This window comes from Narcine bancroftii, chromosome 6 (assembly GCF_036971445.1).
Source record: "Narcine bancroftii isolate sNarBan1 chromosome 6, sNarBan1.hap1, whole genome shotgun sequence".
NCBI lineage: Eukaryota > Metazoa > Chordata > Chondrichthyes > Torpediniformes > Narcinidae > Narcine > Narcine bancroftii.
In genome coordinates, this window is record NC_091474.1 from 123,607,714 (window position 1) to 123,626,311 (window position 18,598).

General features: G+C 40.9%; 1 protein-coding gene across 5 annotated transcripts in view; it reads right to left on the bottom strand.

Moving 5' to 3' along the window:
- Positions 1 to 18,598, bottom strand: part of elp3 (elongator acetyltransferase complex subunit 3) — a 147,886-nt gene that overhangs the window by 98,788 nt on the left and 30,500 nt on the right. For all 5 annotated transcript variants that reach the window (XR_011340272.1, XM_069885914.1, XM_069885912.1 and 2 more), the window contains 5 exons: positions 15,059 to 15,197; positions 13,716 to 13,786; positions 6,600 to 6,663; positions 1,276 to 1,344; positions 513 to 667 (listed from right to left, as the gene is read on the bottom strand). Coding sequence is in view for 4 of the 5 variants with exons in the window: in XM_069885914.1 (XP_069742015.1) it covers positions 513 to 667; positions 1,276 to 1,344; positions 6,600 to 6,663; positions 13,716 to 13,786; positions 15,059 to 15,197 (498 nt within the window). In the remaining variant the exon portion in view is untranslated. The remainder of the gene's footprint in view (positions 1 to 512; positions 668 to 1,275; positions 1,345 to 6,599; positions 6,664 to 13,715; positions 13,787 to 15,058; positions 15,198 to 18,598) is intronic.

The window sequence follows — 18,598 nt, forward strand, 5'->3', positions numbered from 1 at the left end:
GAGTACTTACCCAACCCTCCTCGGGTAGGTGTATTCTCCACTTCCGAGTCCTCTCCCTTGGTACCTGAAAGCGGGCGGGTCTACGGCCACAGTCGACAGGAGCCGGCATTTGCTCTGCGGCGCCTCTCCCCGCTGCGGACCTCTCAGGTGCCAGAACAGCGTCTTCAGCGCTGCCACCTGAATATCACTTCGCACGCACCCACAGTCGGCTCCGGAGCCGCATTCTCTCAGCTATTCCACCTGAAAGTGGCTTCTGTTGGGGTGATTTGATACCTGGGGAGAGCATTCCCATACAGGTTATCATGCCCCCCCCACCCAAACACGAAGGGCACATGAATAGCAGCTTCTGCCCCCCCCCACCTCCCCCGGATTAGATTTGTTCTGACGCCAACTCTGTTTGATTCTATGATGCAACCAAATAAATCATCGAAACAGGGAGGCCTCAGGCTCTTGAATTCCAGAGGAGAGCTTTCCAATTTCACCAACTTTACAAATCTTCACATCATACTTACTTGACAGCCTCTGCCACATTATTGGAGGTGTGCCCAGAAAGAGCATCATGCAGGCTTCGGATAAAGTAATTCCTGTATTCCTCCTGGAGTGCCATAAATGTCCCACCCATCACAATGAACTCAACTTTGTCCACACTGTGTCCCAATTGTTTCAACTAAAGGGAGGAAATGAAACAGAATAAAGGTTGTAATTTATTAAATTAACCAAAAATTCTAATTTTCTGCTTGAAAACTGGACAAAATCTTAATGGAGTACGCTTCCTTTAATCAACCTCCTGAAAAGCTCTCAAGATCCATGTTTCAACACATCAACAAAATATCCCCTTCCCAGATCCCATTCCAACCTTCCCAATATCTCCAATAGAAGCAAAAATGGGCCTCCAAGATCTGATTAGTTAAACAATGCAGGTGGAGACTGCAGAGTGGGAAACAAAAAGAGCAAGCAAGGACCGAGGGGGAGGAAATTAAAGAATGGATAATAGAGGTAACTGAGCACCAGGAAAAAGTTTTGGGGGTGGGGGAAGACAGTCATGAGTGAGACACAATCATAAAAACTTCTAGAAGATATACTTTTACATGAACAAAATATATCGAAGAGTGATATTAAATTGTTGTTGGTTCCATCATCTCAGATATTCCCCAATCATTTCTTGCCATGCATTTGAACAAAAATACTTGAGTTTAAGGGCAGCAAATGACACAAGGAACATGGACAGATGTTCACTGATGATTCGTAAGCAGACAGGTCTATCACCCTGCATACCTGCTCCACACGGTGCCTCGTTTGTAAGAAGGGGTCATATCTTGCACGTATGGCTCGCATCGAGGTTGGCTGTTCAAAGGGAATAACAGGAAAGATACAAGTTTAGCCAAGTTCCAAAAACAATACAAGAACAATAGCTAGGCAGGGATTTAAAAAGTCCAGATGCTGGAAATCAGAAATGAAAGTAGATATTGCTTAAAACACTCCATAGATCAGGTGGCATCTGTAGAAAGACATACAATTTAGAACTTCAGATCTGAGACCCTTCACCAGAACCAGGGAAGAGAATGGTTAGCACAACTTTATTACAGAGTCAGCGACCCAGGTTCAAATCCAGAACTATCTGTAAGGAGATTGTATGTTCTCCCTGTGACTAGGAGGGTTTCCCCATGGTTCTCCAGTTTGCTCACACATTCATTCCAAAGACATGGGATTTGTAAGTTAATTGGACATATAGGTGGAATTGGGCAGCTGAGGCACATGGGACGGAAGGGCCTGTCACCATGCCGTGTCTCTAAATTTAAAACAAAAACTAATTAAACAAATTAGACCTGAAATATTTACTGTTTCTCTTTCCTAAAAATACTGTCTTATTGAGTAATATGTAACATTTTCTGTTTTTGGTTACTAATGGATAGGTAGGAACCAGGCAAGCAAGGCAAGAGCATCAAGTCATGTCAGGCTAGAACAGGGGTCAGCAACCTTCAGCATTAAAAGAGCCATTTTGGCCTGTTTCCCACCAAATAAAACCCATCTGGAACCACAAAACCAGTTTGATCCCTAAAATGAAAAAAACACCACATATATAATTTCATTACACTTATGATATGCATATAAGGATTATAATTTGTTGCATTTATGGAATAAAGGAACTACAAACAGAAAACGACTGACATTTTATTTCTGTTTGTAACAAAGCAAAACAACAAATTCTTTTGAACTCTAAAAACAAAGACACTAGCGCAAATAAGTTTCAAATAAAATACACAATGCAGGCCTGTTGGAGTCCATCCCTTATTTATGGAATTATTAAAAAAAGAAATATTTGCTTTAATTAAAAAGAGCAAACAAAAAAATGCCAGTTTGTATTTTATTCTGAAGGTTGCCGTCATCCGTTGATTTCCTCAGTCACGTAGCTACAGCAGTCAACCACCAACCTAAATATAAGACACAAATACATCAGTTCAGGGTCCAATATAAAAATATATATTTGCAAAATAATAACTCATTAAATTATTTCTTTCACCTGGTTAATGTGACTTCTGCTCCTGAACCTCACTGCACAGCTGATCAATATCAGGGCTAAAAGAAATTTTAATGGAGATTTTCAAAAGACTGAGGCAGATATTATTTCACCGGGTTCACAGTAGGGAGAAGGTTTATGGGTGATATAAGTTATATTGAGGTGAATACTGTGACACCAGGTTCAGAGTGGGGAGAAGGTTTAACAGTAATGTACAACGAGATAGACAACAGACTCGCCAAGGCAAATAGCGCCTTTGGAAGACTACACAAAAGAGTCTGGAAAAACAACCAACTGAAAAACCTCACAAAGATAAGCGTATACAGAGCTGTTGTCATACCCACACTCCTGTTCGGCTCCGAATCATGGGTCCTCTACCGGCATCACCTACGGCTCCTAGAACGCTTCCACCAGCGTTGTCTCCGCTCCATCCTCAACATTCATTGGAGCGCCTTCATCCCTAACGTCGAAGTACTCGAGATGGCAGAGGCCGACAGCATCGAGTCCACGCTGCTGAAGATCCAGCTACGCTGGGTGGGTCACGTCTCCAGAATGGAGGACCATCGCCTTCCCAAGATCGTGTTATATGGCGAGCTCTCCACTGGCCACCGTGACAGAGGTGCACCATAGAAGAGGTACAAGGACTGCCTAAAGAAATCTCTTGGTGCCTGCCACATTGACCACCGCCAGTGGGCTGATATCACCTCAAACTGTACATCTTGGCGCCTCACGGTTCGGCGGGCAGCAACCTCCTTTGAAGAAGACCGCAGAGCCCACCTCACTGACAAAAGGCAAAGGAGGAAAAACCCAACACCCAACCCCAACCAACCAATTTTCCCCTGCAACCGCGTCTGCCTGTTCCGCATCGGACTTGTCAGCCACAAACAAGCCTGCAGCGGACGTGGACATTTACCCCCTCCATAAATCTTCGTCCGCGAAGCCAAGCCAAAGAAAAAAGAAAAAGAAAGAATGTTCAGGAAAGTTCTTTGATTCACAGTTCAATCTTACTTCTCACTCCTCCAAGTTCACCGGTATCAGGCAATTCTTATATTGTGCACACAACTTAACATTTATGAATTTTTCACCAGGCTCTGGTGCTTAAATGGTTACTGTTCAGGAAGGTTCTTGTTGGTTTCAGAGAAAGATTTGTTACTCGTTGGACACACAAACTGATTCCCTCCGATCAGCCACTTCAGTGTCTTTCTGAAGAAACTTGCCCCATCATAGGTTTTCCAAATGATAATCTCATCTTCCAGGTCACCACAGAGTTCCTCGTTTCCCTTATTTCAGGAGAAATACTCTAGCCAGCCATTTCCTCTTGTAAGGACTACAAGGGTTTTCAACAGACTGAACTCAACCAGTCTTCAAAAATGGGGTTTTCAACAGGCTGTCAGCTTGCCATGTAGAGGCCTCCAAAAGCCACTTCAGAACTATCTTCACTCTCTCTCTCTCTCTGATAAATCCTGTTTGCTCTTTTCTGTCTCTCTGCTTGTAAAAACCAGAACTTTTTGCAAGGCTAACCCAATCTTAGAAAGATCTTTATCAGCTCTTAAGCCTGGACTCTTCCATTTGCACCTGCTTTTTGAAGTTCCTTCCAAAACAATTTCATTGTCTTTGCAAAGGCACTGGTGCCTTAATGTCTCACTTTCAGCAAAGCTCTTGTATTTTAAATGAGATCTCTTTTGTGAAGTGTTACTGTCTTTGGAAGTGGCCTAAACACTAAATCCCCCCCATAATCTATCTCTTTTAAGACATATTAATATATAAAATATAATATACCATGTAACGGGCAACAAAGTGAATATAGCTGGAGGAAGGAAAAATACGAGGAGAGCTCAGGGGCAAATGCAAGGAGCACAAGGATTAAGGGAGCAACTATGTGGACAGTGAGTAAACATATGAAAGGAACCTTCATGCAACACTTCAGAGATTGTGGACACATGGCCACAGTAATCACTGAAGGATTAACAAGTGAGTGGCTACAATCAGTTTAAATAGTGATTTCAAGGTCATTACTCATGGCATCCTCTTTTCAGGACAATGCATTGGTAGCAGTTCCTGATAAATCAATTCTAATTGCCACTCTCAATAAAGGGTCCCTACCCAAACTGCTAACTGACCATTTCAATCCAGACATGCCAAGTCTCTCCACCTTCTCCTTGTTTACTCAAGAAGCCAGCATTTGCAGATTTTATGTTTCTCTCATTCTGTTGGTCTCATCCATTTCAATCAGGATATTTTTTCTGTTTAAAATATTTTTATTGATATTTTACAATAAAAAAATTTAACAATTATGAAGTGTGCTACAAGATCAGAAAAAAAGTTACAATAATGATGACAAATACAAGTTCCAAAGCACATTCAAGACACTAAAATAGTATGTAACTGTTATGAGCCTAGAGGACCCATAAACACAGCAGCTATAGATATTCACCAAGACAAATGATCACCTAAACAAAAGTCACTTTTCATCAGCTTTAAACATGAAAACAGAATCACACTTTAACTTATCACTATTGACTTAACTTACCTAACTTAACCCCCTTCTAATTCTAAATGCATGTGTATGTAATGTGTGTCTGTTCAGAAAAGTTCTTTGGTTCACAGTCCAATCTCACTTCTCGTTCTTCCAAGTTCACTGGTTGCAGGCAATTCTGTGCACAGAATTTAACATTTATGAAGTTCACCAGGCTTTGGTGCTTGAAATGTAAATGGTTATTGGTCTTCAGACAGAAATTTGTTGTTCGCTGGACACCCACAACTGATTCCTTGTAACCAGCCACTTCAGTGTCTTGCCAAAGAAATTTGCCTCATTAGGGTTTTCCAGATGATGACCTCTTTCTTTCAGGTCACCACAGAGTTCCTTTGTGTTTCACTTATTTCAAGTGAAACATTAGACAGCCAGTCCTCTCTTCGTGTATGAATCACAAGAGCTTTGACCAGGGTAAACTAAGCACTCAAACCCATCTTCCAAATAGGGTTTTTCCACAAGCTTTCCAGCTTGTCCTGTTCCAGTCCCTGCTGCTGCTGCTAACTGTAAAACTGCAAAACTGAATCCTCTCTCAGAGAAAACCCTGTTTTACTCTCTGCTTGCAAAACCACATGACCCTCTTAGAACAGCAAGTTCCACTCCAGACAGCCTCCGGCTCCGATGGGTTCTTTCAACTGTTGCCTTTTTGTAAACAACAATCCATTAGTGAAGTCTCTCAGGCACTCTCCAAAGCTTTTGCAAAGGCTCTTGGAGCCAGACTGTCTATCATGAGCAGAGCTCCAGTATTTTAAATAAGATCTGATTTAAAGTGTGACCTACACTAAAAAAAACCTGTCCCAATTTATCTCCCAAAAATATATCAAAAATCTGTCACACAACAAAATAAACAAAAAAAATTCAAAAGCCCTTCTCCTACGCAAGGTTGAAGCTGAGCATTCAGGTGGCACAGTCTTAGAGAGGGACAATTCATTGCCAAGATTCCAGCTTAACACTAAATCTTAAGATTATGGTAGTAGTCCATAATTGAAGTTAGTAACACATCATCCTCTCGGAATGTTCCAAAAAGAGCAATTAAAGGACTAGGTTCCAATTTTAAATTTAAAATCACTTATAACGTTTGAAAAACTTCCTTCCAAAATTCTTCTAAACTAGGGAAGGTCCAAAACATATGAACTAAGGAAGCATCATCCGTTTTGCATTTATCACATCGGGGATTTATGTCCAGAAAAAAATGAGAATTTTATTTAGACATATGTGTTCTGAGAACCACTTTAAATTGCAGCAGACAATGCCATGCACAAAGGGATGTAGTGTTAATCAGTTTAACAAATAGAGTTCCAAACCTCCTTGGACAGTGATTGGTTCAAATCCTGCTCCCAGGCGTTCTTGATTTTAATTAACAGGGCCTGTATTAAATCAGCCAATTTGTCATAAATAAGATCAGGATATTTTTAAGGTTCTTAACTGGAACAAAAAACAATATTGCATTTTGCAGACTGGAGAATTAATCCCAAGAGGTTATAGCCATAGCAATTCTTAACCAAGTCACCATCTCTGTCAAACTGTCTAGCAGCACAACGAGCTTCCTACCTCATATCCAGTGTAAGACTGTGTTGAATATTCAAAGTCAGAGTCTGGGCCACCAGGGCAGTACCTAAAATTCACAAAACAAAGTTTAGAAACATCCATAAAATGGCCAGAAATTAAATGATCACATTCATTCTTCTGCTCCCTGCAAGCTATTGTCTACTTCTTGTCATTTACTCCTTCAACAAGAATTCCAGTTCTGCAAATTGGTTTCCAAATTGACGCTGATATGAAGGAGGCCAGGCATTTAGATACAAGGTACAAGCATTTGATTTTGATTTTCCAGACTTGAAATGATAAAAGGAGACCCAGTTGAAACGCAAGATTTCTTTACACAACTGGTTCTGAGAGGATGTTACCTTGGCTGAAAAAAAACTAGAACTGGAGGACTTAAAGGTTATCATAATCTCAGGATACAGGGTTAGCAATTTGAAAGAAAGTCATGAATTTTTGGAATTCTCTCCCCGGCAGAGTTATCAATACTCTGATACTGGATACATCCAAGAGCGCAATTAAAAGATTGAAGATGAGACAGAAGTTTGTGCAAATCTTATTGGAGTGTTGAACAACCACCAAACAGTCCCTTCTGTTCTGATTTTACGGGTTCTTCAGTCTTATTGTCTTGCAGGATAGCTACTCAAGAGAGCAACCATTAGGTCCATCAAGCCTCTACATGCAATCCAGTATATCCTACTCCCTGTTCACTTTGTTCCCGATAAAATTTTCCTCATAATTTTATTCAGTTTTTTTAAAATATGCACACCCACCATTTCATCTGCATCAATCACGTTATTGTGCAATTGATCCAAAAATCAAATACACTCATAGAACAGTAAACACAGGAACAGGCCTTTTACCCACATGTCTATACCAAACATGATCCAATCAAATTAAAAATTTGCTACCAACCATTGTGTAAAATATTTGTCTCACGCATCTCCCTTTCACTTCCTCCCCCTCATCTTAAACACTTATTCTCTTGTGTGTGACGCTTTTCCCCCAGGGAAGTTTTGACTGTCTACATATCAATGCCTTTTACACACCCACACTCACCCCTACCTCTTGTCAGGTCATTTCTCAGCCCCCTATGCTCTGGAGAAAACAACCCAATTTTGTCCAATCTCTTCCCTGCACTTATACCCTCGAATCTAATCAACTTCCTGGTAAGCCTCTGTGTACCCTTCCCAAAGTTTCCACGTTCTTCTTGAAATGGGGTGACCAGAATTGCACATAGTATTCTAACCAAAATTTAAAATAGGTTAAATACAACCTCTTTTCCTGTATACTCAATGCCCCACCCAATGAATCCAAGCATACTTTATACAATCTTTACTTGTGTGGTCATTTTCAATAAGCTATGGACCTGGATCCCAGATCCCTCTGCACATTAATATTATATATTCAAAAACAACTTTAGGGAATTTTTTCACTCCAGGATCTTCCAATCTACTGGGACCTGTCCAGAGAATTTTGGCAAATTGTCACTAAACTGATTCCATCTGCATTGAATTCGTCCATCGCTACTGAATGAAGATCTACCGGGACCAATGCCTGAAGAGGGCGCACAAAATCAGTGAACCGGTGCGGACTCGAAAGGCCAACATGGCCTGTTTCCGCTCCGTAAATGGTTATATGGCTATAACAGGGGCTGCAACACTGATCCTGATGGAACATCACTAGTCACAGGCCTCCACAGTCTTCCATCACTACCCTGTATTTGACAAACCAGCCAATATATCAGCTCACCATGGATCCAATGCATCTGCAACTACTGGATCAGCCTATCAGAATGATTCTTATTAAATGCCTTACACAATACGAGTCTTAATGTGGACAAGACAAAGGAGATGACTGTGGACTTCAGTAGGACTAGGAATTACCTCCTTCCACTATACATTAATAACTCGGAACTGGAGAGTGGAGAGAAGCAAGTTTCTCAGAGTCCATTTAAGAAATGACCTATTCCGGACACACAACATTTCCTCACTTGTCAGGAAGGCACAACAACGACTGCACTTCCTTAGAAGGCTGAGGCTGGCATTGGATCGGAGATTAATCCACAGGATCATAGAAGCAGCAGAGAGAATCACTGGGGTCTCTCTCCCACCCCCCTCCCCACATCGATGAGATTTACCAGGATCATTGTTAAGAGTCCTTGAAAAATCAGGGAGGACCCCTTCCACCCTGCACACAGCATCTTCCAGCTACTCCTGATGGGAAAAAGATACAGAAGTATCAGAGCCAGAACCACTGGCTGGGGAACAACTTCTTCCCACGGCAGCAAGAATGCCAAATGATTACAAAAATGACTCTCTGCAACACTACTATTTATTAGTAATATTTATTTTAATATATGTACACATGTACTGGGTATATGTATCTTTAATCTGTATGTGTGTGATGTCTGCATAAGTGTTTGCACTGTTCTGCACCATGGACCGGAGAATGCTTCCCCCCCCCCCCCCCCAAGTTGTACTGGTACAATTGGATGATAAATAAACTCGAATTTCATGGGCACAACATCCACTGCCCTTCCCTTGTTAACTATGTATGTCATCTCCTCAAAAGTGCCACTGGAATAGTGGTTTGCACAACACTATTACAACATCAGTAACCTGGAATCAAATCCAATTCTATCTGTACATTATCTTTGCACTTGTGTGAGTTTTCTTCAGGTGCCTCCTCACCCTCCAAATTGGTTAACTGATGTATTTGGGCAGAACAGGCTCATGGGCCAGAAGGGCAATCTGACCATGACTTTCCAAATGTGCATAAATCTTATCCCCAAATATCCTTTCCAATAGTTTGCCAACCACTAACATGAAGCTTACTGGCCAATAATTTCTTATCATTTCTTGAACAAAGATATAACCTTAGCCACTCTCCAGTCCTCTCGTACCTTTTCCTGTTGCCGATAAGGATGCAAAGATCTTTTTTAAGGCTGAGCAATCTCTTCCCTGTTTCAGGATGATCAGTTGCTTCAATAAACTCTTCTGTATGCACTCAAGTTCTGCCCCATCTAAGCCTATATTGATAGCCCAGTCAATATTGGACAAAATTAAAGTCTCCCAGAACAGCGACCCTGTCACTTTTGCAACTTTCCATACTTCTTTTCCTCTTCCTCCTGGCAGCTACTGAGAGGCCTACAATATAGCTCTATCACAGCAGATTTCAGATCTATTGCCAGAGGACATACATGACATCACATACAACCCTGAGATTCTTTTTTTTCTGCGAGCGAGGCAGAATTACCACTTATTGGTAGTGCAAAAATAACTACTCAGTGAATGCATGTAAACAAATAATGAACTCTAAACAGATAATGAATGTAAATAAAATGACTGTGCAGTAAAGAGAGAATTTTTTTAAAAAAATCAATAAAGTACATAAGTAGGAGTCTTTAAATGAGTCCCTAATTGAGTTTATTGTTGAGGAATCTGATGGTGGAGGGGTAGCACCTGTTCCTTAACCTGGAGGTACAAATCTGTGGCACCTATACTTTTTTCCTGATGGCAGCATTGAGAATAGAGCACATGGTGGGTGGTGTGGATCCTTGATGATTGCTGCTGCTCTCTGACAGCAGCATTGCCCACAATTGCACCTTTTGCACTTCTGATCTTTGCCCAAAGTGCCTCAGTAATTGAGCCCACCATTAAGTCCTCACTGAGTGCAGCTATGACACTTTTCCTGATTAGTAATGCTATGCCTTCAGATATTTTACCACTTCCATCTGGTCTAAAACAATGAAACCCAGGAACATTGTGCTGTCAAATACATCCCTCTTGCAGCCAAAATGGCCACAACATCATAATTCCAAGTACCATTCCTGGCTCTGTTCATTTGCCTTACCCACAATACTCCTTGCATTAAAATAAACACACTTCAGCCTCTTGATCTCGCTGTGACCATTCACCTGTCCTTCCTTTACAGCTTTCTTCCTTAGCATCTCTGAGCCTCTCCACTTGCTACCCTGCTATTTTAGTTTAAACCCTCCCCAAAAGCACGAGCAAACCTCCCCAATATGAAACTGGTCCTCTTCACTTCAGGTGCAACCCCATCCTCGTGAACAGGTCGCACTTTCCCTGGAGGAGAGCCCAATGATCCAAATATCTGAATCCCTCCTTCCAACATTAGCTCCTTAGCCAAATATTAACGTGCAGTACCTTCCTGTTTATTGTTTCACCAGCACATAACATGGGTAGTAGTCCTGAGATTATAACCTTGGAAGTTCTGCTTTAACAATAGCTTGCTCTCTGAACTCCTTCTGAAGGCAATAAAGATGATCTTTCTTTTTGCAGATTACCTTAAAACTATGTCCTCTGATGTGTTCAGCCATTGGATCCAGTTTCTCTTTGTTTACTCATTAAAACAGTTCATGATTTTAAACTGCTGCATCAAACCTTTAAGAAGACCCTCTAGTTGGACATATTGCACTAAATGGGACTGGAAAGCGAATTATAAAAGCTTTGCATCATTTTTGTCCTGCTATTCTGATGTCAATGAGCCCAGGATCCAATTTGCTATATGAACTACTTTGTTACTTCCCTGCCATTTGCAAAGACTGGTATGCGAATAGCTCAAGTCTCTTCAAGTTCTTAAAATTACCACCTCATAACCTTGTCTTTAATTTCATGTGCAACATGCCCATTCATCCCACCAGTATGACTGTCCTTTCAAAAGTCTATTGTTGTTTTGTGTCATCTATAAATTTCAAAATTATCCCCCAAACCTGAAAGTCAACCTCACAGAACCATAGAGCATTCATTACAGCACAATCAGCCCTTCTAGTCTATGCTAAACTATTATTCTGCCTAGTCCCACTAACCAGCTCCCAGACCATAGCTCTCCATACCCCTCTCATCCATGTACTTGTCCAAATTCTTGTTAAATGTTAAAACTGAGCCCCGCAATCCCCACTTCAGCTGGCAGCTTGTTCCATACTCCCACCACTCTCTGTGTGAAGAAGTTCCCCTTTAAATTTTCTTCTTTCACTGTTAAACCATGACCATTTGTTTGTATCTCACTTAACTTCAGTGGATAAGCCTAATTGCATTTACTCTATCTATACCATTATGATTTTGTAAACCTCTATCAAATCTCCTCACTTTCTTCTGTGCTCCAGGGAATAAAGTCCCAATCTGTTCAACCTTTCTCTGTAACTCAGTTCCTCAAGCCCCACAGAATCCTCTGCTCTGCCCTCTTTCAATCTTATTGATGTCAGGAGTTTGCAGAGGTTTGGTACGACACCAGAAACCCTGGCAAATTTCTACGGATGTTTGGTGGAAAATATGATCAGCTGCATCATGGTCTGGGACACCAATACCTTCAAGTGTAAAGCCCTGCAAAGGTAGTGGCCACAGCCTAGGACATCACAGGCAAAACCCTTGCCACTATCGAGAACATCTACAGGGAACGCTGCTGTTAGAGAGCAGCAGCAATCATCAAGGATCTGCACACCCAACATGGGCTCTGTTCTTGCTGCTGCCATCAGGAAAGAGGTACCGGTGCCACAAGACTCATACCACCAGGTTCAGGAACAGCTGCTACCCCTCCATCTTCAGACTCCTCAACAACAAACTCAATCAGGGAGTCATTTAAGGACTCTTACTTGTGCATTTTATTGATTTTTTTAATTCTCTCTGTATTGCAAGTTGTTTACATCTGTTATCTGCTTACAGTTTTTAAAAAATTTGTTCAAGTGTACATTGTGCACAGTTTTTTTTTGCACTTTCAATAAGTGGAAATTCTGCCTGGCCCACAGAAACAAAAGAAAAAAAGATTGCATCTGATGTCATGTATGTACTCTGACAATAAATCTTTCCTGTAGTTAGATGGTCAAAACTGTATATAATATTCAACATTTGGCCTCACCAATGTCTTGTACAACTTTGCCACAACAACCCAACACCTACTCAGTAATTTGATTTATGAAGGCCAATGTGCCAAAAGCTATCTTTATGACCCTATCTCCCTGTGATGCTACCTCTGTTCTACCGCACTCCTCAGTGTCCTACTACTTACTTTATATGTCCTACCTTGGTTTGTCCGTCCAAAATGCAACACCTCACACTTCTCTGCAGTAAATTTAATCAGCCATTTTGCAGCCCATTTTTCCAGCTGCTCCAGATCCCTTTGCAAGGGTTAAAAGCTTTCTTTGTTGTCCACTGCTCCTCTAATCTATGTGTCATCTGCCTACTTGCTGTCCAAGTTATCACATTATCATCCAGATCACAACCAGAACTGATTCCTAAGGTACACCAATAGTCACAGGCCTTCAGTCTGATAAGCAACCATCCACTATCTGCCTTCTCCTGTAAAGCCAATGTTGAATCCAGTTTACAATTCATCATGAACATCATGCTACTGTATCTTCCTGATTAGCCTCCCATGTGAGACCTGGTCAAAGGCCTTACTAAAGTTTACGTAGACAACATCCACAACCTTTCCTTCATCAACTTTGCTAGTAACCTCCTCAAAAAACTGTAGAAAATTGGTTAAACACAATCAAACAGGCACAAAGCCCTGTTTACTATCTGTTATTAGTCCCAAATATTTGTATATCTGATCTCCAAGAACACCTTCCAAAAACTTACCTACTACTGACATCAGGCTGACAGGCCTACAATTTCCCCGGCTATTTTTTGGATCCCTTTTTAAGCAATGGAACAACATAAACTACCCTCCAATCTTGCAGCACCTCAATCCCTCATAGATATTCCCAGCCATTTAAATCACTGTTCCTGAATCAGTCCCAACCAGGGCAAGTTCGACAGGCAGATTTGGTAGTGTTGAAGTTGGGGTTTCAACAAATCCACATCAAGACTAGGAGTGTAGTTGGGAAAGGGCAAATCAGCCCAGCCAATATTAGGAGCTGAATTTCTGAATTTCCATTGGAGTCGATTTCAATAATTTAACACTAAATGGCTGTCATTTTCCAGCAACTTCCCCACCCAATATATTCTGGATCTGAAGAATTGCAAATATTTAGCACAAAAGATTCCAGTGGTTGATGAAGTGTCCAATTTTTCAAGTTTTAAAGTCGAGGCACTAGGAAATAAGTTCAATGAAATAATTCAGGTCAGTGTGATGAAAAACTAACATTCAGAGGATGATACTTACACACAAATATTTCCAGTGAAGGTTATATGAGGGCATCGGTGAGGTTTACACATCACTGCCACCACAGCAATCTATGGAAAAGAGAGAGCCATGAAGGACAAAAAGCAGCAGCAAATTTGATATTATAGGAGTGGCTCAGAGTTGAAGATGAAATCCAATACCATAGCCCAAGGTTTAATCATCCTCCACTATGTTAGATGTTCATCCCCACACCAGGGTGGAAAGCGATTACATGCCCAGTAATCATTAAAAGGAACTAAAAACCTAAAAGCAAAGCCACTAGACATTGGAAATAAAGTCCAAAATTCAGCAAGGATGGGCAGCATATAATAAAGAAAGAGAGTTAACGACATATAGTGGTAAAGCTATTTGATTTTGGTGACTTATTTACAGTATTTAGAAAGAATGATTTAGCCAACATTGGTCCCAATAGCCGTATAAATTCTTGCAACAATAATTCTCTCCACGGTTTCTTCAGTAGGTACTGTAACCCGTGTAGGTAGGTTCTCCATTCTCTACCTAGTTTCATTCAGTGAACATCTGCAATGGGTACCCAGTTTTCATAGCCAGAGAGCTCACAGCATGGAAACAGACCTTTTCCCTCAACTTGCTCATGAAGACCCAAGCTGGTCCCATGTGCTTGTAATCAGCTCAAATCCTATAAACTTTTCCTGACCATGTACCTGTCTAAATGCATTTTAAATGTGATAATTGCCCCACCTCCACTACTTACTCTGGCGATTTATTCCATTTATCTAAGAGTCTGTGTGAAGAATGTGCTCTCAAGTTCTTTTCAAATTGTTCCCTTTGCTCCTTATGATTTTATGAGCCTCTATAAAGACCTCCCTCAGCCTTCTATACTGGGGGACAGAAATGTCGATCTATCTTTATAATTCAAGCCTGTCAGTCCTGGTAATATGTTCACAAATCCTTCTGCACTTTCAAACTTGATACATTTTCTATAACTGGGTGACCAGGACTGTGCACAATACTCCAAGTGCAGTCTCGTCACTGTCTTATACAGACGTGAGATGGCATCCCTGCCCCTGTACTCAGTGCCTTTGATCAGTGAAGGCAAGCATTCCAAATGCCTCCTTCATCACCCTGTCTGACTGAGCAATTAACCAATGTCAATGAAAAAGCAGGTAACAAGGCAAAATACTTTTATATTTGAAGAGGGAAGATTATCAATCTGATAACTGGGTCCAGAAAGCAAACTTTCAGAAAATGAAAATCAAAGGCTAGGATATAATGTAAGCAAATACACAAACTCAAAATTTCTCTGTGCGGTGTCTGGGTGCATACGTTTGTACTTCTTTGGTTACCCATGCTTGAATCCTTACCCCGCTGGCTGTCCGAATAGGTTTTGCTTTCAGTTTTGGCACCAACGCCTTTTTGTACTGAGGAGGCACAGCTGCAATAATGTCCACAAGCCTGGGCTGTGAAGTCAATCCGTACTTTGAGGCAGTCCTTGTTTTCACTCTTTTTTTGAAATAAAAAAATGAAGGAAACAACATTAGAAGATGATTTCCACAAATAAAAAAAAAAAGCAGAGCTGCAACCTGAAAGTAAATATACCCAATTCTGCTGGAATCCAGACTCAGTGTGTATGAAACTCGATAGAACCAATATCACCAGAAAGCAATTTACCATCTTTGGCTGTATGAAAGTCTGTAATCCAGTAGCACCTAATTAATAATGTCTCTTTTAATATTTAATTCTTTATGACAGGATGTGGAAGTCAAAGGCTTCTACTCCCCTCTCCTTCCAGAGATCCCATCAATCCTTTCAGGTGAAGCAGTTATTCACTTACATTTCTTCCAATTTAGGGTATTGCATTCAAAGTTCAAATTTGTTGTCAGAATATATACATGACATCACATACAACTCAGATTCTTTTTCTGTGGGCCAGGCAGAATTTTTATACTGGCAACTCTAAACTGTACTCAAAGAAAGAACTGTTAGCAATTAACTCTGCAAATAAAAATGTAGGTATAAATATACAGGAATAAATAATGAGCAAAATATGTCCTAAAATTAGTCTCTGAATGAGTCTATTATTCAAGAATCTGATCACTGAGGGGTAGGAACTATTCCTGAACCTGGTGGTAAAGGTCCTGCGACACCTGTACCAGTGGGAACAGAGCATATCTTGGGTAGAGCAGATCCCTGATAATTTTTGATGCTCTCTGAAGGCAACATTCCATGTAGATATTCTCAATGTGGGGAAAGTTTTGTCTACGATGTGTCCACTACCTTTTGCAGGATTTTTCACTCAGAGAGATTACTTCCCCTATACCGAGCCATAATGCACAATACGTATCAAAGTTTGCCAAGATTTCCAATGACATGCTGAACCTCCGCAAACTCCTAATGAAGTAGAGGTGCAGCCATGCTTTCAAATGCAAACAGATTGAGTGATATGTAGAACAATGCCATTCTGTCAGTAGGCGAGATCCGAGCTTCCAATTAATTACACTTTAACTCTCCTCCTCCTCCTATTTCCATTCTGATCTCTTTGGCTCTGGCCTCCTGCATTGATCTGACAATGCAAGTGTCAAGTGAGGAAATGTACCTCATCTTTTGCACACATATATTGCAGGGTCTGCAACTCAATATTCATATCAAAAATATCAATTTATCAAACATCCCTGGTGTCAAAACAGATCAGTTCTGAAACCAGGTCATCAACTTGCAATATGAACACAATTTTTCTCTCTCCACAAATGCTGCCTAATCTAGCAGGCATTTTCAGTATTGCCTTTATATATATTTTTTTTTTTAAAAAGAGTTCCAACACATTCTTGTTTCTTTGTTCGAACTACCAACACCAAAAACAATCACATTTCTTGGACAATTTTGGGCCGCACTTTATCACAGATATCTCCTGTCCATCCTTCCTTCAACAATTTAAAATAAATCTGTATTCTGCCTTCCTAGTTCCAATAAAAAAAATTGATCTGAAACATTGATTTAATTGCTCTCTCCACAGATGCTTCCTGCACTGCCGTGAAATTTTCTCTTTTTGTTTATGACTTCTGGCACTAAATGTTGATTTGGATAAGCACAAGAATCAAAGAATAAAAGGTGTCAAGAGAACATATCAGATCAACAAAGATCTTATTGGATTGCAGAGGAAGCTATAGATCTACATGGCCTGCAACCATTCATGTCTTGATATACATACAATGGCTGAATGCTATATTTCTTTAACTATATTAATGCCAGGTTTTTGCTTCATCCCTAGGTGTTCAAGAGGAGGGTTGCAGTGTCAAATGGGCTGAATGTGCTTTTTTGTCTTTATTCAAACCAATCAATGTCATCCATCCAAGTGGATAATATCACGGCTGTGCTCAGACAGGACAGATCAGAGGGCTCGTCTACTGTGGCTATATGAGTGGAGCTGAGGAATGGGAAAGGTATGACCACACTCTTGGGGGTTGTATTATAACTGCCCAATAGTCAACAAGAACTGAAGGAACAAATCAGAAAAAGATAGCAGACAGCTGCAGGAAATGTACTGGGGATTGTAGGTTAATTGGGTGTATTTGGGCAACAGGGGCCATGGGCCGAAATGGTCTGTTATTAAATTTAAACAAATTTAAACAAAGGAGGTGTGAGGAGGTTTTAACTTTACATATATTGACTGGAACTCCCATATTGTAAAAGAGCTGGATTGCTTGGAGTTCATCAAATGTGCTGAGGAAAGATTTCTAAATCAATATAGAGATGCCAACGAGAGAGAATGCAATATTGGATCTCCTATTAGGGAACCAGGCAGGACACTCAGTATCTTTGAAGGGACTTTCTTTTGCTTCTCTTTCTCCTATTGTGAGGAGCACCAGGCATTGCTCATGCCAACTCTTTGTTTGCCTTAAAATATATCTTGTATATTACATTTTTAATTATTAATATGTGACAATAAAAGGAAACTTGAGAAAGGTTAACGAGCAAATGCAATCTTAAAAATAGACTCCCTTCATCTGAGGTGATATTAGGAAGCACTTAATCACACAGAGATATCTGAAAAATTACCCCCAACAATCTATGGAGGTGTCAAGTAAATATTTCAAAAGTTGAGACTGATCATTTTTTTTGTTGCTCAGATGGATTAAAGGCTGCTAAACCAAAACCAATTAGAGCAGGGTTTCCCAACCAGGGGTGCTTGCATCCCTTGGGGGTGCGAGATAGAATTCCAGGGGGTGCGAGATAGAATTCCAGGGGGTGCGAGATAGAATTCCAGGGGGTGCGAGATAGAATTCCAGGGGGTGCGAGATAGAATTCCAGGGGGTGCGAGATAGAATTCCAGGGGGTGCGAGATAGAATTCCAGGGGGTGCGAGATAGAATTCCAGGGGGTGCGAGATAGAATTCCAGGGGGTGCGAGATAGAATTCCAGGGGGTGCGAGATAGAATTCCAGGGGGTGCGAGATAGAATTCCAGGGGGTGCGAGATAGAATTCCAGGGGGTGCGAGATAGAATTCCAGGGGGTGCGAGATAGAATTCCAGGGGGTGCGAGATAGAATTCCAGGGGGTGCGAGATAGAATTCCAGGGGGTGCGAGATAACATTTCATTTTTTAAAATAAATCCATACTCCTTCAATTTGGATAACATGTCGGATGATGAAGAGCTGAAGGAAGATCTTATTCAACTGCGCACAAATCGTGTTCTTGAAATGCAGTTTGAAAGCAAAACTTTGGAACAATATTGGTGTTCAGCAATGGACATGTTTCCAAGACTTTATGAAAAATAAACCAACTGTGCTCATCCCATTCGCGACAACATACTTGTGCGAGTCTGGATTTAGTGCCCTTTTGTCAATCAAGACAAAATCTAGAAATCGCTGGGTGCACAGGCAGACGTGTGGACTGCTGTCAGCAACAA